At 46.7% G+C, this 23,711-nt stretch overlaps 1 protein-coding gene across 1 annotated transcript; it reads left to right on the top strand.

Moving 5' to 3' along the window:
• Positions 1-918: 918 nt before the first annotated feature.
• Positions 919-23,448, top strand: LOC144256851 (flavin-containing monooxygenase 1-like). Its single transcript, XM_077802496.1, has 9 exons — positions 919-1,008; positions 7,098-7,235; positions 13,679-13,867; positions 14,827-14,989; positions 18,010-18,152; positions 19,746-19,945; positions 21,442-21,797; positions 22,285-22,357; positions 22,731-23,448. Exons 2-9 carry the CDS (start codon positions 7,104-7,106, stop codon positions 23,071-23,073), a joined length of 1,599 nt encoding a protein of 532 aa, XP_077658622.1. The 5' UTR covers positions 919-1,008; positions 7,098-7,103; the 3' UTR covers positions 23,074-23,448.
• Positions 23,449-23,711: the final 263 nt, after the last annotated feature.

Raw genomic sequence — 23,711 nt, 5'->3', positions numbered from 1 at the left:
GGTCTAACAATGACATCATCACTCCATCACCATCGTACACAGAATTCAGTACGTGCGTGCAAGGCTTCTGACAGAGATGACGTCATCTAACCACCGCAATTAATTGAGTCAGGTATTATGATGCCTATCTTATTAGCACCACATTCTAATCAACTGAACGAATGGACCAAACATTACATCTAATTTAAATTAGGAAAATGGACCTGAGAAATTTTTCCAAAATTACTCTGGCAATAGCTGGTGAACACAAATCACAAATCACTCTAGGACTTGTGATTTCTAAAGCCACACTCTTCTGACGCCATCTGCCTAGAATTTCCTAATCATCAACACTTTTTTGAGTTTTAAAATTAAACTTAAAAATGCAAGTGACGTCCACTGAACTTCTATTCCAGAAGGGAAGGGAGGGGGATGGAAATAGGAAAAAGAAGAATGAATCAGACATAACTTTTCTATGTTCACAATATGAATACATATGAAACTCCATTTTATATACAACCACAAGAATGGGAAGTTATACTCCATGTAGGTATAGTATGTCAGAATATACTCTTACCATCCTGTCTGTCCAAAAAGAACAAATAAAAATATTTTTAAAGAAAAAACTGTGAGATATATGATTTTTAATAATAATTTTGTCTAAATGTGAAATGGTCCAAAACTCTTAAAAGTGAAGTTCTGTTTTTGCAGCTATTAGCACAGTTGTCCTGTTTTATTCTTGTCCCTTTATAAAGTTGATAAGCAATAGGGATGGTGCTGTAACTCTCAAACTTATTCACAGATTGCAGGCAGAAGAATGAGTCTAAAGTGCACGTTCCCAGACAGTGTTTTCCTTGGCGTTTCACTGATGCAAAAACCAACAAGTTAAAATGTAAGCAACAGCCAGCGGTAGGTTTAAAATTTTGCCTAACGGTCCTATTTCTGACTCCTCCAGCAAAACTGTTTCGGGCTGTTTGATTTCCGCTAGCTCCAGAGTCCTGAGTGGCCCTAGGAATTGTGATACACAAAGTAAGTAACCAGATGCCATCTCGGTCTGCTTCCTTTGGAGGAGGAAGGTAGGGCTGGAAGTTTCCCTGTTCTGCTGTGCTTGGGGCAGAGGTGTCACACAGCACTGGCTTCCTCTGCTCCGACCCCACGGGCTCCCCAGGGAGCGATGGTGTGTGCTGGGGTTCTGTGAAGGGCTGTGAAGTGGGAGACTGCTGAGGCTTGTGTGTGCACCGGAGCGTGAGATCAGGGTGGGTCAATCACCCGGGAGTTGAAATGAAGGGGGAACTGGGAGCTGTAAGGCCAAGGGGAATGGGTCCTTTTTCCTGTGCTTCACCAAAAGCCGCCAGCAGGGTCTGCGACAACCGTTAGGCTGTCTACCAAAGGCTGGCACTTGGCGCAAGAGGCCAGGAGCAGGCTACCCCTGAAATGTGACTGACTTGGGCTGGCATGATGTCATTTGTTTGCTTGTTTGTTTTGTACAATAATATTCAGATTTCACTCTTTTTTTTTTTAAAGAATTTAACCTTTATTTTTTATTCGTTGGTTACGTGGTGCTGAGGATCCATCCCGGTGCCTCACCCACGCTAGGCAAGCCTCCACCACTGAGCTTCAGCCCCAGCCCTCATATTTCACTCCTGATCACGATTATTTCATACCGGGATCTATGGACCTGCTGAGCACTGTCCGTGCAAGTCCTCGAACCTTGGAATAAAAGGATGTCACCCCTTCATCTCTGCTTCCACCACGATTTTCCTGCAATGGCTTTTTATCGCAGCAACTGCTGAATAACCACTTTGCAAGAATAGGATGTCACTGAGTGGAGCACAGCCCCAGCACTTGCTAAAACTGCAAAATGCCTTGATCTAATCAGTTCTTGGCAGAATTGCCTGGGCTCTTCTTGAAAATGCAAAATCACTCAAGGCACTTCTGCAGTTTGGCAACGACAGCGCAGCCTTGTGTTCTAACCCCCTGCCCCATATTATCACAATAAATCAAAGTGGACTCTCCACCTGGCTTCAGTAAACTACATATTTGCATTGTACTTCTCTGGAGTAGAAGACACAGGAACAAAAAAAAAAAAAAAACAGTAGCTTTTAACCTTGTGGTTAAAATTTTGTAATTTGTGCAAACAAGCATAACTTCCCAGCTCATTTAGCAATTCTGTGTGGCTAAAGTTATTTTACGTGTTTTTTTTTTAATTTATATAAATTCACTTTCACCCAGTGACACCTACCTTACCAGCTTAGTTGTATTTTCTTAACATTTATTATTTCTTTCCTATGTAGTCAGCCTTTTTTTTTTAGAGGGAGAGAGAGAATTTTTTAATATTTATTTTTTAGTTTTCGGCGGACACAACATCTTTGTTGGTATGTGGTGCTGAGGATCGAACCCAGGCCGCACACATGCCAGGCGAGCGCGCTACCGCTGAGCCACATCCCCAGCCCCTGTAGTCAGCTTTGATGAGGTTATCTTCATTAAGATAATAAGATGTCTTTTAACACTTCCAAAAAGAAGTGGCCAAATTTTACTGAATATCCATATAAGAGCAATAACAGTGGAAGGTTGATGCTTGCCTTCGCCTGTGAAAAAGCATGCCAATAATCAGCAAGGTAATAGTGTCCTTATCACCCTAATGAATTTCTTATTGTTTTTGTCAGTCACTTTATCTAAAAGTATAGCGACCCTACCTGGAAATTATTTTTAGTTAAAGTTAAGGAGAAAAACTTTTCATTTTTCAAAGCATTTATTGAATACTGGGGTTCCGTGTGTCACCAGCCTTGGAGGGGTGCCAGAAGTGTTGATTCTACCTGAGTGGTGACGTCCCCATGTCCCGTACATTCTGAGGTTTGCTTTCCCAAATGTGAGGCGAGCTCATGGGAGTCCTGGTGCCTAGGGGAAAAAAAAAAAAAACAGTAGCTTTTAACCTTGTGGAGTGTCCAGTAAGAAAAGTCAGAAGAAGGAAGAGAAGAGCTCTGGGGTGCAGAGGCCTATCCTCGCCCTCCTCTGTTTCTCCCTCTGCCTTCCTCCTGTCGCCATTCCTAGGTTTCCCTACTCATTTCTTTCATTTCCTACAAGACATCTTTTTACACATATATTTTTAGTTTTTTTCCAATGACTCTGATTCCAAATATCCTGTAACTTTGTACATAAACCCATGTTGTTAAGGCAGATGTCCACAAAATATCAAAGAAAAATCTCATGAAGGTAAGGAAGTAACATTTATGGGGGGGTAACTGCCCCCAAGTACTGTGAAAAGTGCTTTTTATTCATCAGTCAATTAATTTTTACACTGAGCCGGGTGCAGTGGGGCACACCTATAATCCCAGCGGCTTAGGAGACTGAGGCAGGAGGACAGTGAGTTCAAAGCCAGCCTCAGCAAAAGAGAGGCACTAAGCAAGTCAGTGAGACCCTGTCTCTAAATAAAATACAAAATAGGGCTGAGGGTGTGGCTCAGTGGTTGAGTGCCCTTGAATTTAATCCCCTGTACCAAAAAAAAAATTACAATGTCTAAGACCAGTTATACTTCTAGCTCAGACTAAAGAGAAGGAAACTGAGACACATAATCATTAAATCACTTAATTCATGTCACTGATAATCGATCAGCACTGAATTTCAAACCCAGGTCTCTGATTCATAACCACAGCCCCAATGACCCAGAAAAAGTCGTAAGGAGATTTACTGCTCAGAGAATTTCTACATGTTGCATGTTTGATAAAAGGTCACTTTGAGGCAGGAATCTTTGACCCAGGATATTAGCTACATGCAAATATTTGCTCAATTAATGTTTTTTAATTGAGAAGTGTATAAGGTGAAGCATGAGTTCATTTACCGAACAAGAGATCGATCCATTGCCAAATATTTATGTGGCAACTCTTACAGCCCGAGCAAGCCACCAGGTGCTAGGTGCTTTAAAAAAATAAGGGACAAGTCAAAGAAAATGCCCTATTTTGGGTGACAGAGCTTTCTGTAGAGAGAAGTCCAACCGGTCGAATGGAGGTAATCACAATGTAATGCAGTGGCCTCCACTGGGGCTGGCCCTGGAGTCCCTCCAGGAGCCCAGGGGAGGCAAGCTCCCTCCAGGGACCACCTCCAGCCCTGACACCACGGGGGACTGCAGCACATCCTCCCCTCTCTGCCCACTGAAGTCCCACCCATTCCTTCGGAACCTGGAGCAACAGAACTCCTGTCTGTGGTTTTCCCACATCCCCAAGTCAGCATTCACACCCCTCTGTGCTGACAGCACTGTGTACCCGGACACACCTCTGGTGTGGCACCTAATCAGGACAGATGTCACTGTTTCTTTTCTGGTCTGACTTTCCCACCAGACTAACTGCCACACGAGAGAAGGCGTCATACCTAACTCGTCTTCTGCACCCTAATACCAAGCCTTAGGCTTGGCCACATGGAAGCCACTCCCTGAGTGCTCGATGCCTGAATTCATCAGAGAATGAATCACAGAATCTAAGTAGAGGACCCTATAGGGCATTTGATTCCAACTCTACATGAACTATTAGTCACTGATTCATACCAGCTCCAATAATCTGCCATCTAGACCGTTTGAATAAATCCAACTTCAGAGCATGAAATATTTGAAAGTGCTTCTGTTGAGTTCACACAGCCTCTGCAGTCCCACCCGGCATAAGGCTACTCCTCTGGGTGTAAAGGCAGATGCTCCATCATCACATCAGGCCCTTGGATGACGAGTCACTCATTGAATGCTCTTGCAAAGTGAGCCGAGGGCAGTTCAGTTCCTTGCCCAAGGCCTCCACAGTTAGCTCATAGCAGAACCAGGTCCCGCTGGGTCTCTCTGGGCCCAGATTAACAACTGGATTAGATGATTCCATCCGACTGGGCCTCCCAGCAGCTCCTAGTGAGCAGGTGTGCACCTGAGCCTGCAGCATCCTAGGAAAGGACACGCAGGACACGGGTCCTGGCCACACAGAGCCCATTGCTCCTGTCGAGGACACCCCTGCATGCAATGGCGTGATGGACACTGCCAGCCTCTCTCTGGGGAAGCTGTGCCTCCCCTGCGGCCCTCCTCCCGGTTTCAGAGAAGCCGCAGGAAGGAAAGGGCCTCACCCTCCTTCCCAGCCTTGGGCTTGAAGTGGCTCCTCACCTTCCCTCCAAGTGACCTGCTCTGCTTCCTGCCGTCCTGCCAAGGGCTCTGACCACGCTGCGGGGCGCACGGTGCTTCGGCATGCCCTCAAAGGCCTTTCACACGCAATTCCTTCTTGCACCCAGAGTCATGAAAGGGAGCGTTCTTAATGGGTGCCTGTTACGTCCCACGAAAATGGCCAGCATTGTACCCTATAGTGCAAATGAGGGCACTGAGGCTCAAGAGGGAGAGCAGTTTTCCCGTCACCAAGCTTTTTCATGAGAAAGGACCTGGAGCCCACGTGCCTCCTGCAAGGTCCCCTCCAGCTGCCTCTCCTGGTGTCGGGTCACCCTCCGCCCCCTTACGCCAGGCAGGGGTTACAGAGGTCTGGATCCTACAGGGCATCAGGGTCTAAAGCGTGGCTTCCCCTAACAGGAAAGGGCCAGCTCTTCCAGGGAGACCACATCCAGTCACCAGAAGGGCCTTTTCATCCCAAGTTGCTCTCTACCTGTTGCTTTTCAAGCTGAATTTGAACTCCAGGCGCAGACATTCAGCCACCCTCCTCCTTCCCATTATTCCTCTAAACCAAAAGGCTTTTGAATTTCCTGAACACACCTGGCACTTTCTCTTGGCTGGTCCCTCCCTGGCACCTTCTGTCCAGCCTCTTGTGCCTGTTGGAATCCTCAAGGCCGTCCTCTCAGCCTCCGCCTGGAGACCCCCAGCTTTACTAAGCACCTGTTATATGACATTCCAAGTGCTGCCCTCAAACATGGGAGGCACAGGAAGGAATAGGACAAGTGTCGTCTCTAAAGCGGACCTGCTTCTCTTGAGTCCCCAATCCTAAAAACACGGGAAGATGCTGATCCAGCCTCGAGGAAAGTCTGTCTGTGAAAAACGAAAATAGCAAATGTCCAGGAAAACTATGTCTTGGGGAGCTTCTCTTGTGCTTTTAAAATTCACAAACTTAAGGAGAAAAATTGTCTCAAACACAAATTAGGAAATATCCAACATCATTTGCCTTTGTGCTACACGTGTGCACTACTGAACAGAAATTAAAGGACACAGACTCGGTGTGAAAGCCAAAAGTGGGAACCCATTTTGGAAATGTCTTTATTGTTACAATAGCTTGCATTTATCGAGGACTGAGGTTGGGCCAGGAACTGTTCTAAAACCTTTCACATGGGTTAACTAGCTTGGTTCTATTTTCTCCATTTGTATGATGATCAGAAAGATTAAGTAGTCTACCCAAGGTCACACAGCAGTAACTGACAGAGCCAGTTGCTTGATCAACATGCCATATTGCCTCTCTGCATTCTTTCAAGTCTGTGCCCTTAACTTGTGGCCCAGGGACAGAAGATTCTCTAACCTGTGCTGATGGTGACTGCAGTACGTGCGTCCAGAGGTGAACTATTGTCCAACCGAGTAGGAGGGGTGGCCTTCCGTGCCTGCCTTTCCACCACACGTCCTCACGGGCAGCCACACTCTGTCTTGCACTGGTGACCATGCACTGGTGACTAGGGAAAGAAGCCCAAGTCAGCGGCACAGCTGGGGCCCTGGCAAGTGCCAGCACTGGGCACGGGGCAGTGTGGTGCAGCACCCATGTGGCCCCAACCCCACCCAGCCCGCTGCTGTGTGGCCCCTCAGTGTCATGCACAGGGAACCTCCCCATAGTGGGAAGAAGGGAACCCTGACCTGCTGCCTGCTCCACTCTCCTCCTGGAGAGGGGAGGCTGGGGCAGCTTGTCCAGAATGCAAGCCTCTGCTGTCACCTTCTGCCACACCCTCTGCCCAGGGACACAAGCCTCAGGCACAGCTCCAGCCCAGGGGAGGAAAGAACCCCGCACAGTTAGCCAGCGACCCACAGGACCCGCTCACACACGCCAGAGGCGGCCACAGAGGACTCAGACTGAGAAACCTCCTAATCCTCAGCTTCTTTTCCTGGTTGTCGGGGCTGCCAAGGGTGGGGTGGGGCTTCTGTGGATCCAGTCTTAGCTCCGCTGCCTTTTCCCACTCAGGAGATCATGGCCAAGCGAGTGGCGGTCGTGGGAGCCGGCGTCAGTGGCCTGGCCTCGGTCAAGTGCTGCCTGGAGGAGGGGCTGCAGCCCACCTGCTTCGAGAGGAGCGAGGACATCGGGGGGCTGTGGAGGTTCACCGTGAGTGGGGTTCTGAGCTTCTGTCTGTCGGATGCGGCTTGAGCGGTGTAACAGGAGACCGCGTTTCTTTCACAAGGGCTGATGGCCCCGGGAAAGGCCAATGTCTGCGGGATGGGGGGGCAGGAGGGGCGCTGAGAGTGTCAAAGATAGAAATGGGCTCGGCCGAGGGCGGGAGGGAGGTGTGCCGCAGCCTGAGGACTGCACCAGGGTGAGGGGGAGGAGATGTCAACAAGCAAGCCACAGAGTTTGGAAGGAATGGGGTGACCGGGCAAGCCCAGGACGGGGAGCAGGCGCAGAGCCAGGGTCAAGCAGCCCAGAGCCTGCAGCGTGGGGGTAACAGCAGGAACTCCAGCCTCTGCCTGCAAGACCCGCGCTTTACGCACAACTGCATTAGAGTGGCCAGGGCTCAGTGCAGGATGAGTGCCAGGTCCTGGGCCCCAGCAATCCCAGGCCAGCCGGGAACAATCAGAAACAAAGAAGATGAGTTTGAAGTCTTTTTGGTTCCTCAAACAAAAGAGAAGCCATATTCCAAAACCTTAACAGGGTTGCAGGCTGGATAGGAGGGGGGACGAGAACTCTCACCTAACTGGCCTGGAGCCCAGGGGGCGCCCAGCAGCCCTGCTTCTGGCCACTGAAACCCAACCCAGGCAGACAGTGTTGTGGAGCCCCAGTGCTCCGCTGTGGGGCGCTACAGCAGAGCTCCCCAAAACTCCTGTGTTTACTCCTGCAGGGCAAAATATGTCCTATGAGTTTTGAATCTGTGAAGAGGAACATTGTCAGGAATCGTGACAACAAGGTGTCCGATGGCCTCAGAGCCTCTGAGAGGCTCAAGGGAAAAAACTTAGCGTTCCTCCATTATAGCACTGCAGAATTTGGAACCAGAGTCAATAATTTTATAATTCAGTGAGCAAAGTTTCAGAGAGGCTAGGGCTGCTGGTTTGGGCACAGTCCGCCAGCACAGGCCAGCGTGGCTCACACACAGAAGTGTGCATCTGAGAATGCACCCAGCCACCATATGTGATCACTGAGAGGCGCAGGCCCTCCAAAAACAGGTGCAACGGAGCACATCTGTCCCCATAATTCAAACTGCATATGGTCCAACAGGATGGTGGAGCCCCGATACCTGAACCAAACTCTCCCCACCCTGTGTCTACTATGGACAGTACTAATCAAGCAGTCCACCTTTCCTCTAACAAGTCTCAGATTCCTTCAGGTATTCCAGACAAACACAACCAGTCAGAGCTGGGAGTTTCCCGAAAGATAAAACTGCCCAATTAGCAGAGTTGTTTGGCTAAGGTGATCTCAGTCAAGGCAAAAAGCGAGTCCAAAGACTAAAAGCTGCACTTAGCCTCTTGGGATGACAAAATGCTCCCTAAGCAGGAAGCGAGCGGTGACATATACCTGTCATCCCAGGGGCTCAGAAGACTGAGACAGGAGTATGGCGAGATCAAAGCCAGCCTCAGTCATGGCGAGGCACTAAGCAACTCAGTGAGATTCTCTCTCTAAATAAAATACATAATAAGGCTGGGGATGCTGGCTCAGTGGTTGAGAGCCCCTGAGTTCAATCCCCTGTACAAAAAACAACAACAAAAAATTCTCCTTATTCTTTACACTAAAGCTCACTCATCTAAGAATCAAGAGAAACAGGTCTCCATCCAGCTGAAGCCAGCTGGCTGTGTGACTTGTGCAGATCAAACACCCATGCAGGGGGACACAGAAATGAGACGGGTCCGCCTGCTCAGGGAGCCGTCAGGCAGATGGGAGAAGCCCGCATCCTGCAAGTCAGAGATGGCACCTGCGTGGTCACATGGGGGAGACCCAGGGAGCCAGGGAAGGTTCGTGGAAGAGAGGCATGATGACGGCCTTGAGGATTCCAACAGGCACAAGAGGCTGGACAGAAGGTGCCAGGGAGGGACCAACCAAGAGAAAGTGCCAGGTGTGTTCAGGAAATTCAAAAGCCTTTTGGTTTAGAGGAATAATGGGAAGGAGGAGGGGGGCTGAATGTCTGGGCCAGAAGTTCAAACTCAACTTGCAAAGCAGCTTGAACAAAATCACGAGTCGTGGTTGTGGTTGTGCTTGCAGTTGTTCTCCATGAGTTGTGTTGTGTGTGTGATAGGAAGACCCAGAGAGTCTGTAGGTGAAGAGAGGATCTATGGGCAGCAGGAAGCCACTGACCACTGGACACCAGTCCAGGCTGGGACAAGACCCTGGCAGACAGGAGCAGTGGGACTGTACCTGGAGAGGCAGAGAGGCCGTTGCTGAGGGAGAGGGAAGGTGGGCGCAGGAGCAGCACCCCAGGGCCTCGGCCTCAGCGGCAGGGGGCGAGGAGGGTGCAGGGGTGGCAAGTGGAAATGGAGGACTGGGGAAATAGAGGAGCTGGCGAAGAGACACTGCAGGGAACATGGTAGGACATCAGAGGACGGTGCAGTAGTGGACAAGGTAAATGCCACCCCACCACCAAGTCGTTCCGCCTGTCACCTCACTTATAAAATGAACCCATGGAGCAGTTTGAAAAAAAGACAGAGCTGAATCATCAGTCACCTGGGAAGTAGGAAAATCCACCCGACCTTCATTTAACAGCCTTCTCTGGATAGACCAGTCTCTGGGAGAACCCTGATAGTACTTTGAAAATGCCCAAAGGAGGTGTTCTTGAAGGTGCTTTCCAGCTCGAACGCACCATGAGCCTCCTGCACTGACATGACCCTGCTGGCTGGGCCTGGGCCCAACACCCCAGACTTGGGCTTTTCCAGGAAAAACAGCTAGTGGGAGGCAAGAGGGAAGTGGAGCTGTTCTTGGATTCCACCCTGAGGGCTAAATTTCTCCCTCCACCGCTCCTCGGTGGCTGCATCTGTGATACATTATCTCACCACAGGCTCCAGGGTTCCGCCAAGCCTTCTTCTCTGCCTTCTTCTCTGCCTTCTTCTCGTTCCCTTATGCAAAGAGGGGGGTTTTCTCTTCTGTTTTCATTTGTTTCATTTTTTATTTCCATTTGCTTTAAGGTCTCATAAAACACAGGGTTCCTGCTTATCCAGCTCCAGCAAGTCCCCTTTACTCTCTGATGCTGAAACAAGCCATGACAAATGCTTTCAATTTTGAAAGACTCTTATGTCAATCTTCACAAAGCACATCATGTAACTCAGCCTCCTTAAACTTTCCGTGTGTTAGAGTGTGAGTGTGTATGTGGGTGTGGGTGTGAGTGTGTGTGAGTGTGTTAGCCTTGTATTATTGTTAACCAAAAACTGCCAGCATGAACAATAAAGTATTTACTCTGTGGCTTGGGGGCCAGAGAAGTGTGAGGGGACGTTGGCCCTGCGCTAGTCGATCCCACCATGTTTATGATGCATGTTTTCTCCCCCTCTGCAGCTCCCCCCCTGGGTGTGTGTTCATCTTATAGATCTTCAGGGCTACTCTTCTTATTCCTGTTCCCAATTACCATTTAGATTAAAGCAAACCAACTTCACGCGAGGTCCTAATGCCCACCTTCACGTCGAAGGATGTTCTCAAACTAGGCTCTAGAATGCGGTAGCCACTGGCCACACAGAGCCATGGAGCACTTGAAATGTGTCTGGTATGACGAAGGCACTGAATCTTTTATCTCAACTGATTTCAATTCTGAACTCAGTTCAGTTATGTAGAACTTCTAAGTATATTTGGATCAACATGGGTGAGTCCACTTTTTCTAGTGAAAATTGAGCATTTGACTGCATATGTGGAAAACACACATCATATCTTAAAGGCAGTCTGAGAAGAATGTGAAACATTCTTGCAACTTAAAATCATAATATTTTAAATATATTGAGTCAAATAAAATAGACTTTAAAAATTAATCCACTTGTTTCTTTTTACTTTTTGAAAAACTTTGGCCACTAGAGAATTTAAAGCCACATATGTGGCCCCCTCTGCATTCCTACTGCGCGAAGCTGTTGTAAAGCCTTTTACTCAAGGCATGGTCCATGGGCCAGCAGGATGTAACTCAAAGATGGAAACTGTTAAAATGCAGACTCTCAGGCTCACCCAGTCCTACTGAGTCAGAATCCACACATTAGTAAGATTTTTCCCGGCAGCTCTTAGCAACACTCAGAGGCCCTGGGATGGACAGCTGTGCTTCCCAAACTGGAGAGAACAACCAGGTTTTCTTCATTTCCAATTAACTACAGGCTATTATTTGTCAAATGTAATAAAAACGAATTTTTAGAAAAAATGAAAAGTACACCAACAAATAAATGTATGAGAAACAATTAATTCAAAATTTGTATTGAGTCAAAAGTCATAAGATTAATTTTCATAAATATCACTAAACATAGAAAATAATGACAAAAAATGACACGTTGTTCTCTGTGCACATAGGTAATTAACACAGACAGCCACTTGTACCTTTCAGCCAAACAAAACACTTGGTATGAAATAGCAGTTTTCCATATTAAATACCTGCAGACACACTTTGAATACACAGTGTGTATCGATATTTAAGGTTTTTTTTTGATATGAGGATCTTGCTTCTTGCTTATCAAGGTACCTAATCTGAATTGGATGGATGGAGATAATCTTTCAGTGGAACGATGTAAATCTACACCTAGTGTGGCCTAACAGTGCTCAGAGTAGGAAAACAAGGCTCAGGAGTGTGCTGACTAGAATGAGGAAGAGGTTTTAACACCATCTCAGCAAGTACAAGAAATTCTTTTAAAAAAAATAAAACTGCTATGCAAAGTGAAGCAAATAGTGCTGTTTTTAAAAATCTACCTTCTGTCCTTTCTCAGGAGTCGGTTCAAATAATTCATTCTGTAAGTTTATATTTAAAGATAAGGGGGTTTTTTCAGTGAAGTGAAAAGATTCCAGGTTTTATGCACTTAGGTATGACAGTTTCCAATGAGGCTTGAACACCACGCATTCTGCTGCAGTTCTAGGCCTGCGGCTAGAGCACAGGCTGGACTCCACGCAACTCAAAGGAGACCAGGAAACGAGGCCCATCTGCGTCCTGTGCCAAAAAGAGTTCTGCATGAACTTGGATGCTGAATGGTGTCCCATTATTGCTGTAGAAGGTTCTGAATGCTTACCCTCAATTTCTGCAAGTATCTTGTCACAGACTGGTGACCACCAGCTCATATTGGTACCTCCAACACACGACCCTTGATTAGTGCTGCTGTAGGTATTCCAGTGAGATAACAGAGCAAGATTTAGAGCCACCTTCCCAGAGGCCTTTCAGCCTCCAGATTTCTAGCTTTGTTCTAGATCAATGAAGCTGCCAGATATGGAGTCACAGATAAGCAGGTTATAAAAAAAAAAAAATCAAATCAACTGATGAGATCAGTCATGTTGGTTTAAACCACAGAGGTATTTATCATTGCTTTTTAGTCTCTATGATTACTGCACATTTCATGCAGGTCTAGGTTTCTACATCATAGAGGCAACAGTAAGCCCTCTACGTATGTGAGGTTCATGTTCCCTTACTTATATAAATAAAATGATTTTGACTTCCCTGGAGAAAAAAACTATACAAATCCAAGATGATAGCAAATGACATTGAAATACAGGGACCTTTTATAACCTGAAATCAGGAGCGCAATCCTCCACATCCAAAGTCAGATGCAACGAAAAGATATTACGAAAACTTCTTGTGGCAGTCTTATGAGAGGCTGATGTTTACTTGTTACTCCAGTCAAAATGGAGGGTAGAAAACTGGTCAGAATGTGCCATCCACACAGTTCTTCAACCTGGAATCCTTTGGCTGTTCTACTGGAGCCCCTAAATCCAACTGCCCCGGCATCCTATGCCTTCTACCTACCATCAGTCACAAATGCCAGCTTTCTGGGTGGCAATAGCCAACACCTCTATTCAGGTCCTCACTAGCAATCATATATTTGTGTTTTAGGCTCTTAACTGACGCTCTTCCTTTTTGTCCAGCCCTCTCTAATCCATCTTTTGTAGATCCAGAATAACTTTTCCAGAATTTAATATGAATCACTTCCATGTTTAAAACTTTCAGTGAATTACATGACCTTTCCATAAAAATCCACATCCCTTAACATTGGATACAAAACTTTCATAATCTGTATAATCATTTCAGGAATACTCTATGAAACCAAAGTAGCTAACAATTGTACATTGTCCAGAAACTGCTTCTAGGCTCTCATCTCTTTCTCCATTCTTCTGTCTTTGCAGTGATACTGCATGAATTTGAACAGGTAAGTTTATCCTGGATTTATTTGTTAGCATGTGATGAATGAAAGAATGATTCTGATCACATGATTTATACTGGGGACGAATGTCATCTCCTAGATGCAGAACAACAAAACCTATTAGAAAGGTGGCAGGCATCATGCGTCCTCTGGATCACCTTACGCTTGGTCAATGTTGAGATTTCTAAAAGGTTTACATCCATTGTGAATGTGTGTGTCTGTGTGCATGCACACATGCCTGCTCACCCATGAGCACTGTTTCTACAGGAACATGTTGAAGAGGGTAGAGCCAGCCTCTACAAGTCTGTGGTTTCCAACAGCAGCAAGGAGATGTCTTGTTATTCGGATTTTCCCTTCCCAGAAGATTATCCAAACTATGTGCCAAATTCTCATTTCCTGCAATATCTCAAAATGTATGCAAACCAGTTCAACCTTCTGGAATGCATTCAATTCAAGGTAAGACACAAACTTCAGTTAGTAGTCACAGAGTGTTCTCCTGCCTATTTTCTATTACTTCTCTATAGAACAGCTCTGGATTCTGTAAAGAAGAGCTGAACTGGCAAGCTCAAAGACACCTTTTCTAAAAGACAGAGTTGATAATACAAATGTAGAAACTCAATAGGCATATTGAATAATATGAACCTAGGAAGACCTGAGAAGCCCATCTTCCTTGAAAATTGAATAGAATAAAAAACAAAGTATCTTTGTTAGTGCATTTTTTTTTGCTTTTAAATCTGACTTATATTAGGTTTACTAAAAATATATTTCCTGGGGCTGAAGGCAAAGTCAGTTGCCTAGCATGCACAAGACTCTGCATCAGTCCCTGGTACTGCAAGTAAATAAATGAACTTCCTGAATTCTAATACTCACGTACATGTATGTACTCAATGAGAACAAAAAATAAGCTATTTGAATTTATACTACTCCCAAATGTTCAGGCCATAAGCTTAGCAATTTTCAAAAGCTCTCTAGGTCAGGAAAAATTTCAGCAACATATTCTATAGAACTTTCCATAATCTAAGATACTTGGGACCAAACTATGTCTTCAAGGATACATCCATATTTCTATTAAAGGAACTGTTGTTAGGGCTCTGTGACAGAGAACATTGCACCACAAAAAACAAAAACCAAGAGACATCTGATACCTTCCGTATAATCTTTGTTCTATCACTTGCTGTGAGAATTGGAGCAAGTCCCTTAAAATCTTTGGCTACCCCTGCACAACCCCAAGCTTAGAGTATTTCCAGCCAAGAAATCATGGTTAGTCTGAGAGCCTGATTTGATTTGAATGAGGTGCTTATTAATTATGTTTGGTCTTTGTTCTAGAACTTTTGAAATGTCCACTGGCACATTAGCCAGCAAGTCACTAAGGGCCCCTTGACAACTGCTAATCACGTCTCTGATTCTTTTTTCAGACCACAGTCTGCAGTGTGACAAAACGCCCAGATTTTGCCGTCTCTGGCCAGTGGGAGGTGGTCACAATGCATGAAGGGAAGCAAAGCTCTGCCACCTTTGATGCGGTCATGGTCTGCACTGGTTATCTCACCACCCCGCATTTGCCACTGGACTCCTTTCCAGGTACACAGAGCGCGTTCTGCATATGGCCTTAAATGGTTTCGTGGGACCCATGCTGACACTTGATTGGTCTGGGGATGCACCCCTATGGCTCCTCCAGTAAACACCTGGGAGGGAACAGTTTTCGAGATTGGCACTTCTTCTAACTAGCCCATTTCTTCAAACAACCAATGAGTATGGAAGAGAACAACGGGTAACTTAGTGAGCAGCTTTATGTCCCTGAGGTTCCCTGTTCCTCCTTAAGTGACACCCGGCAACATGGGCCACTTGAACAAGCTGCTCACCTCAGCAGCATCTGCACAGTGCCAGAGCTGAGCTTAGAGGCCACAGAGGTCAACCTGTGAACAGAGGAAAGAGCAATTCCATTTTTTGTTTGTTTTATATGAGCCACAGCAATTAGCTAGATTAGGGGTTTATGGAAGTGGATCAATAAATAGTCAACAGATAAAGGAACCTGGGGAGACAAGTCCAGACACCTTTGGGTCTTACTTTCTTTATTTAGCTTTTGCAATCATAATTCATGTCAATCTGTGCCAAATTTCAATTGGACTTCAACTGAAGGGAATAGAAAACACAATAGTTTGGTTTATTTCACCTGCAGTAAGCATTGAAGATGTTAAAACTCCTGGGCTGGGGTTCTGGCTCGGTGGTGGAGTGCTTGCGTCACATGTGTGAGGCACTGGGTTCGATTCTCAGCACTGCATATAAATAAATGATTAAAATAAAAGTCCATTGACAACTAAAAAAATATTTTTTAAAAAAATGTTAAAACTCAGTCAAAGTCATCTCAATATGATCTGGAGTAATCCCAAGACTCGTCTTAAACAATAATATTCTTCCAATGGTTCTGAATCTTCCCCAGAGACTTCTCAAGTCAGGTCCAATGAGGATAATGCATATCCTGAAAACTGCCATAGAACAGAATCACTGGATTAAAAGAACAAGTTCAGTCTTCTTCCCAGGCAGGAAATGGTGCTTCAGATTGCAGGGTCCAAGTGTCCAACAGACTTTGCTCTAACACACCCAATTATGGATGCTCTCCATCCACAAGACGACACACCTCCAAGTTCTCACCTGCAGAGCAAAGCCCCAAGCAGCCATTCCTCTGATCTCTCAGGAAAGAGTGCCTGGCTTAGGGTTATCCAGAGAATCCAGAAAGTTCCACAGCACAGGGGAAACCAGACAGATTCATCACCTTTGGTGAATTACACAAGGTGCTAGCATTATAGACGAGGACCCGACCACATGTGGTCTGCATTGAAGGTATGAATACAGTATCACAGGCATACAGTGGAGGAATTAGTCTGTGTATGACCTGGAGGGATACCAATACACATGTTCAGTGAAGTCGTGTGCCTCCCATGGTCTTAGATCTGCCCTAGAAGCCTCCTCAGGAGTCCTGTCAGAGTAGGATAAAGCACACCCTGCCCGCACAGAGGCCGAATGTGCTCAGTTTGAACAGGATGAGCTTGGGACCCAGAAGGCATGAATTCTAAGCGACATAACTAACTAGAGCTTACCGTCTTTTACCTCCCATGGCTTCTTTCCTCCATAAACGGAGGAGCGTGGATCACCCCACCCAATCGCATGTGGAGGCTCTGTGAGACTTAACCAGCCACTACCAATCTGAAATCCCCAGCTAAGGGCTGTCACAGAGCCTTTGAGCACCAGGAGTCTGTGATCTGGATTGAAATGCAGCCCCCCAATCTCTACCACCCCCTTCCTTCCTAACAGCAGGCGCCCTGGTCTGCACATACACCCTGGGGTGGTTGTTAACCCTAACAAAAAATGTGTCACCGGTTCTGGAGGAAACTCCAAAGGAGGTATTCCAAAAAGTCTTAGTGAAAATAATAGGTATCAAAATTAAAATAAATGCAGAATTTCCCCCAAATGACTATTTTTATTCACTCAGCTATATACAGTCTGGTATCCACTAATATAAGTTCTACATTCTATCCACGTTGAGGTAAGAAAGCAGCTCAGCCATATGAAGTCTGTCTTGTCTCTTGGTGACCCAAATAGCCTACTCCAGGGAGAATCTAAGGTAACCCAAAGACTTCAGCTCTCCCTTCTCAGGGGTTCATGTTAGGTTTTTGTACTGAGTTAATATTTGAACTTGTTTGCATCCAGGCTATATTCTGTAAGCTTTGGACTGTGGTCAGGTTTTAACCAGGATTCAAGCTAGAATCCTAAGGATTCAGGGTCACCTGGTCTTGACAAGGCCACTACTCACAAGCAGATACCTTTATCCCCCAGGAGAATCTCAGTATCTTATCAACTGGTTCTTTGTTCAGTTCAAATTACTTCTGATTGTGAAACATGGCCTTGAGAGAATTTTCAAAGAGTCTCCGTTTGCATTGGATGTCTCAATAAGTTTAGTCTGGCACTGACTGCCTGAGATACAGCTAGCCCCAAAATCCTGGTGTCGGCCACAACCCAGTTTTCTCTGGATGACTCAGCAAACTCAGGCCCAGTTACCATCAGTCACCGAGGTGAACGACCAGTGAACTTCCCAAGCTCACATGGATCTTGGTGAATTTGTCTTATTTCCCCATTTCATCTAGCACAGTGGCAGGCACACAGCGGCAGGCACACAGTGGATGTCCCCGAGTAGAGGCACTGGTTCACAGTTCCCTTTAGGATTCTCTACTCCTGTCCTTTGGAGGTGAAAAGCTATGCAGTGTGCAAGAGTCCGGTATTAGTGAACAGAACATCATCCCGCTAACTTCCAACAGCACTTAAACGTAAGGACTCCTGCTTAAAACAGTTTTATGCCATAATGCTTCAGCTCAGGAGTTAACCATCTTGTAGGTACAGCTCACGGCTCGTCTAATAACATGGAGTCATTCCCTGACGATATTTTACAAAGTCTTGAATTTGTATTTCAGATTTCCTCAAACTTGAATGCATTAGTAAAAATAACCTGAATTATCTGTCAAAAGGGTTCTATCAACCAAAAAATATTATCAGTACTTTATTCACTGACCCTATAAATCTTCTATTTGACCTTGTTTTATCTCTAGGTATACATACTTTTAAAGGCCAGTACTTTCATAGCCGACAGTATAAATATCCAGACATGTTTAAGGATAAGAGAGTCCTTGTGGTTGGAATGGGAAATTCCGGCACAGACATTGCTGTGGAGGCCAGCCACCTGGCAAAGAAGGTACCGCTCTTGATGTGATTTAGTGAAGAGCTTTGTCATAGGAGGCGTGTCTCAGGCTGCGTTTGACACCGTGACAGATGATCAGGGAGCACAAAAGCCTAACACACAATAGATTTTTATTGAGTGTTCATAGTTTGTATTGAGTGTTCATGAATTTTACTGTGAAATCCAGTTGTCTTCTCTCCTCCAAAACCAGCTTCTCTGACCTGTCACACGTGTCATTTCCCAGTCAACCAGCAAGAGCTCTGGGACACACCTCTTCTCCATCCAGTCCCGGAAGTCAGAAGATCCCGGCAACTGTTTCTGGCTGAGGTCTCCCACCTGCCCCATCTTTCCTTACTCGTTGCCACTCCCCCATGGGGGTCCATGCCCCTCCCCCAGTGGGCCCACTGCAGTGGAAATGTCACAGTTAGGAGATGGCGACTGCAGAAATTGTAACTGCTGGTTGGGAGACTCTGCCAAGCACGGCACTAAACGCCTTCCACTGCGTGGCCACCTCATCACCAAAACAAGCCACTGAAGTGGGGCCACTGGTCCCCCTGCATGCAGAAGAGGAGGCCAAGGGCTTGATGACCGATTCGCTGACTGACAGACGGATTGATTGGTTTGAAGGCGCTGAGGGTGAATTATCTGAAGAAAGGAAAAGGTCCATCCCCCGGGCCCACCTCGTGTGGGTGTGACGTAGGGTCATTTCTGTGTCACTAACCATCTGGAAGTTTCTTTATTCAGAAAACATGCTTTGGCATACATCTTATCATCAGCAAAGAAACCCCCCTTAGCTTGGGTCACAATTCATATCCACTGAAAGGCCACCTCTGATTCGGCGTCATGTCAGAGGCAGGGTCGTGCACAAGCAGTCAGAGCAGCCCTGGCCTGCAGCTCTCCCTGGCCATGTGCAGTGCCAGACGCCACACTCCGTGTCATAAAGTCAGACAAAAGCACTGGCGCTGTGGCTGTGGCCCTCGTGACCCGTCAGGTGGGAGATGAGCACTGTTGAATCAGTTGTCTTGTACTAACCAAGTAATGGATGAGTTAACCAATTTTGTGTGTGTGTGTTTTGAAGAATTACACAGGAAATTACTTGTCCTGTAGGTACCAATACAACACCGAGCTTAGTGAACTGGGTGGTAAACTCAGCCAGCCAATCTGATAAAAAAAAAAAAAAGACTGATTGTATTACTGAATTTTACTGCCAGTTAAACCAGTAGTGTGTGGAGAAATTACCTTTGCAGACAGCCCTGATGGCTTCCACAGCCTGTTCTCATTGCAAACAAGTGGGATCAGTGCAGGTACCTGCGATCACTGCCCAGCATCTTCCCACGTGGCACGCCGAGGTCCCCAGGTATCTCAAGCCTGGCAGACAATAATGCTTTAATACGCTACATATTCCAAAATTATCCCATTAGAATAACTTATAATTATATATTAGAATAACTTATAATTATAACTTATAATAACTTATAATTATAACTTATAATAATAAAAGAGTGGTTAGAAGAGCCAAGACTATCTCATTAGGTCTGCATTTTGAGAGTGACAGACACATGGTGCCTTTCAGGTCATGACCCATCTTGCATCTCTGATTGCTTCCAGGTGTTCCTCAGCACCACTGGAGGGGCATGGGTGATAAGCAGAGTCTCGGACTCAGGGAACCCCTGGGACATGGTGTTCACAACACGATTTCACAACATGTTCAGAAATGCTCTCCCAACTCCAATTGTGAGTTGGTTGCTGGCAAGAAAGATGAACAGCTGGTTCAATCATGTAAATTATGGCTTAGCACCAGACGACAGGTAAATATAATCTATCTGTCCAGGGCTATCAGGGAGATGGGCTCTGAGTGGCATATGCAAGCCAGGCAAGGTCACAGCAACACGACAACAAACCAAAACTGCATTGATTCCCCTTGATAATAGTAGCTCGCTGTTCCTAAGTGATCGGTGGGTGAATGGTGGACTGTGAACAGCTCTTTGAGGTAGGAGTTATCATCATCTCCTCATTACTGTGGGAAATGGAGGCTTAGCAAAATACAGTCACTTGCACTGATTGAGCAGCGAGTGGGCGCTGGGGCCTCAGCAAGCTACATGGGCCTCCACAGCAGCAAACGGACTTTGTTCACAAAACAACATACTTGCTTTGCTTCATTATGCTGGAAAAATGGAATCCTTCGGTTGCCCTTCCTTGCCTCTCTCATGGCAGAGATGACCATGATGTCGGTCTGTCTCTTCATTAACAACCTACAACTTATCCCCCAGCAAGAACCAAAAGTCTTACTTCTGCATTCAGTAGGTTTACAGGGTGGAAAGCCACTACCACCTGACACTGTAGCTGGAGATCCTGTCTGGTCTCCCTCCAGACCTCAGTGTGGACCAACATGGATGGGTAGTCCCAGTCACCACTGGGGGCCTGCAGCCCGGGCCTGGGCTTTCAACATGCCCTTCTCTCTATTGTCCCCACCACCACCACCACCCATTTCTTATCTCCACTCCCTGCCTCCAGGCATCTCAGGGGCTGGGACTCCTTCCACCACAAACTCTGTCTAGCATAGATGGTGGTTCACAGGACCATAGTACATACATAGAGCTATGGTATCTCCTTTCTTCCATGCAAGTTGTCCTTTGCCATATGTTCTTCATTCTACCCAATGACATAAGGATGGCAAGTGTCAGTGTCCCAGGTGTTGGTGAATAGAAGAAAGCCTGTAGGTCCTAAATGGCTTCCCCAAGCTTTGTTAGATAGAAGCAGTTGGACAAGGAACCACCCTTATTACCATCAATTGTCTCCATTTCACCACACCATCTTGTCCTGTGCATTCACCATAAGCCAAAATGGCTTATGCAAGAGCAACTCACAAACTGCTCGTCTTACGATCTCAAAGATATAGCCATAGAGGATGGCTCTCGCCTGGTTCCTTTGAACACATGGGTTTTCCTTATACAACTGCTTTCTGAAAGAGAAGGGACTGGCTAGAGCTTCCAGCAGTGTTCCCAGGATACAGATGCTCCCCTCCCAGCCCTGCAGCACTGGGAGATCTCTAGATGACAGGTGATTGCTGAACACTGAAGACAGGGAGGGTAACAGGGGCTGGGAACGCACTGGCTCCTCACAGGCTCCCAAACTCTAATCAGTTGTCAGCCTTGGACATCCCTGAATCCCCTCCCACCGAGGGAGCTTCCCCCAAGACTGGCACCTCTTGTCCAGCCAGGGAGAGGCCCCGACTGGAGAGTTAGGGGAGGAGGGAGGCTAAGCTGTTTGGTCAGCCCTCTCCCCTGCCTGTGCTTTGGTTCAGGGTACAGTTAAAAGAGCCCGTGATCAATGACAACCTCCCGGGCTGCATCATCACTGGCAAGGTGCAGATCAAGCCCAGCATAAAAGAGGTGAAGGAAAACTCCGTGCTCTTCAGCAACACCCCAGAGGAGGAGCCCGTTGACATCATCGTCTTTGCCACTGGGTACACCTTTGCTTTCCCCTTCCTCGATGAATCTGTTGTGAAAGTTGAAGGTGGCCAGGCATCTCTGTACAAGTATGTCTTCCCTGCTCACCTGCAAAAGCCAACCCTGGCAGTGATTGGCCTCATCAAGCCCTTCGGCTCCATGATACCCACAGGAGAGGTACAAGCTCGATGGGTGGTCCAAGTCCTGAAAGGTGAGTGTGGGAAGCAGTAGGCCAGGTGACTTTGGACACTGGAGGTTTTGAAACCATTAGCAGCTGCCATTTAAAATGACAGTGTCTTTAAGAGCAGGATCCATTCTATAGTTCCCTGGATTACCTGTCAGGGTGATTTGGACCATTTACCAGCACAAATGATACACTAGGTATCAAAAATATAAACTCCATCTTCCTGTTATTTTGACTGCATTGACAGGCTCAATTAAAATGTAAAAGTTTGGCCAACAGAGTGACAAGTCTGAACCCACTGTGATGTTCTGCTGCATTAAGTAGTGAGATGAAGGGGTGCCTGTGCTTTCTGAGGGTGACAGAATTGCCAGGAGCACACCATCAGCTCAGGCAGAGGACGTTTTCTCCAGACCTGATGAGTTGCAGGGCACTGGACATGAAGGACGAGGGAGTAAAGCTCCCCTGTCCACAAGTGGGCACCAAAGTCAAACTGCATGGTCCTGTCTATCCATAGGTCTGCATACGTTGCCGCCACCTAGCGTCAGGATAGAGGAAGTGGAGAAAAGGAAACAGAACAAGTCCAGTGGGTGAGTGCAGTGCATAGGCGCGTTTTCTGAATCACAGGGAGGTGGGAAACTAGAGCAGAGAGGTGCAGTTACACTGGGGAAAAGAGGGGAGCTTCTGGAGCATTGGAGACTCGCGGGGTGGGGTCAGTAGAAGAGCTGGCCAAGGAAAGAGGAGCCTCAGCCCCAGGGTGCAAGCCAGGGAGCCCTTGCAGAGGAAGCTGCTGGCACAGAACCAGCCCTGAGGAAACTCCACCCACAGTGTCCTGGCTCTTCCCACCAGGCAAATGCAGTGATAGCTGAGTTTAAAGAGGCAGAAGGAGGCGGCAGCTGTGTTCTAAGGTTATTATCGTGTTGTCTTTTTGTCTCCCCCCACCACCATCTTCCTTTTACAAAGGTTCGGTTTGCACTACTGCAAGGCTTTACAATCGGATTACATCGAATACGTGGACGAGCTCCTGACCTATATCAATGCAAAGCCCAACCTCTTCTCTCTGCTCCTGACCGACCCACTCCTGGCCTTGGCCATCTTCTTTGGTCCCTGTTCACCATACCAGTTCCGCCTGACAGGCCCAGGAAAATGGCAAGGAGCCAGAAACACCATCCTGACACAGTGGGACCGAACCCTCAAGGCCACCAAAACTCGAACTCCACGAGAACCCCCGTCTTCCTTTGAAAGTCTGTTTAAACTCATTAGTTTTCTGGCTTTCCTTGTTGCTATTTTCCTGATTTTTCTATAAGGAAAAGATCTTCCAAAAGGCTCTTCCGATGCATAGAGTAGATTACAGCTTTTGACCCCTCCCTTATAGTGACACTGCCTTCACAGTTAGAAGCCACAGTTACATGCTGAAGGCCACCACCCTCCTCCCCAACTGGCTCCAGGGGAGACTTTGATACTCCCGAGCCTCTCCCACCTGTTATGTCTAATGCTAGAGGGTGATGCCCAAGACTTCTGTGCGCCTGAAGGCTCTGGGAAGTCCTGAAACATTTTAGGAAGAGAGCTATCCTGGGCAGCACACCTAGAGCCAGAGCTGCCCAGCAAAATCTGTTCCCAAAGACCTCACCCAAGAGCCCAGGCCCACCTCACAAAAGACTGCTTTGCAACCAAAGGATGCTTTTATGTGGCTGAATAAAGACAAAGAAAGAACCCTAGAAACTGGTCTTGAGTGGTCTTTTGTTCTTTTTTATGCAAAGGGCACTGCCTTTGCAACCAAATCCCACTGGAATCCATTAGAAAAAGAACTCAGCCAAGCAGCCTAGGAATGAGAGCTAGCAGGGACAGAAAAAGAGGAGCAAAAGCAAAGAGCCAGTCAGTGCTTTGCTAACCCAGCCTGCCCACCCCAGGGCTACAGCTGACGAACACGTGATGCTGGTCAGA

This window comes from Urocitellus parryii, chromosome 9 (genome assembly GCF_045843805.1).
Source record: "Urocitellus parryii isolate mUroPar1 chromosome 9, mUroPar1.hap1, whole genome shotgun sequence".
Classification (NCBI taxonomy): Eukaryota; Metazoa; Chordata; class Mammalia; order Rodentia; family Sciuridae; genus Urocitellus; species Urocitellus parryii.
Note: the sequence above shows the minus strand (reverse complement) of the source record. Positions and strands in the feature narration are given on the sequence as shown.

Coding starts and splice junctions, on each gene's coding strand:
- LOC144256851 (XM_077802496.1), top strand. CDS start 7,104: ATGGCCAAGCGAGTGGCGGTCGTGGGAGCCGGCGTCAGTGGCCTGGCC. Junction 7,236..13,678: donor GGGGGCTGTGGAGGTTCACC/GTGAGTGGGGTT, acceptor CTGTTTCTACAG/GAACATGTTGAAGAGGGTAG. Junction 19,946..21,441: donor GGCTTAGCACCAGACGACAG/GTAAATATAATC, acceptor GCTTTGGTTCAG/GGTACAGTTAAAAGAGCCCG.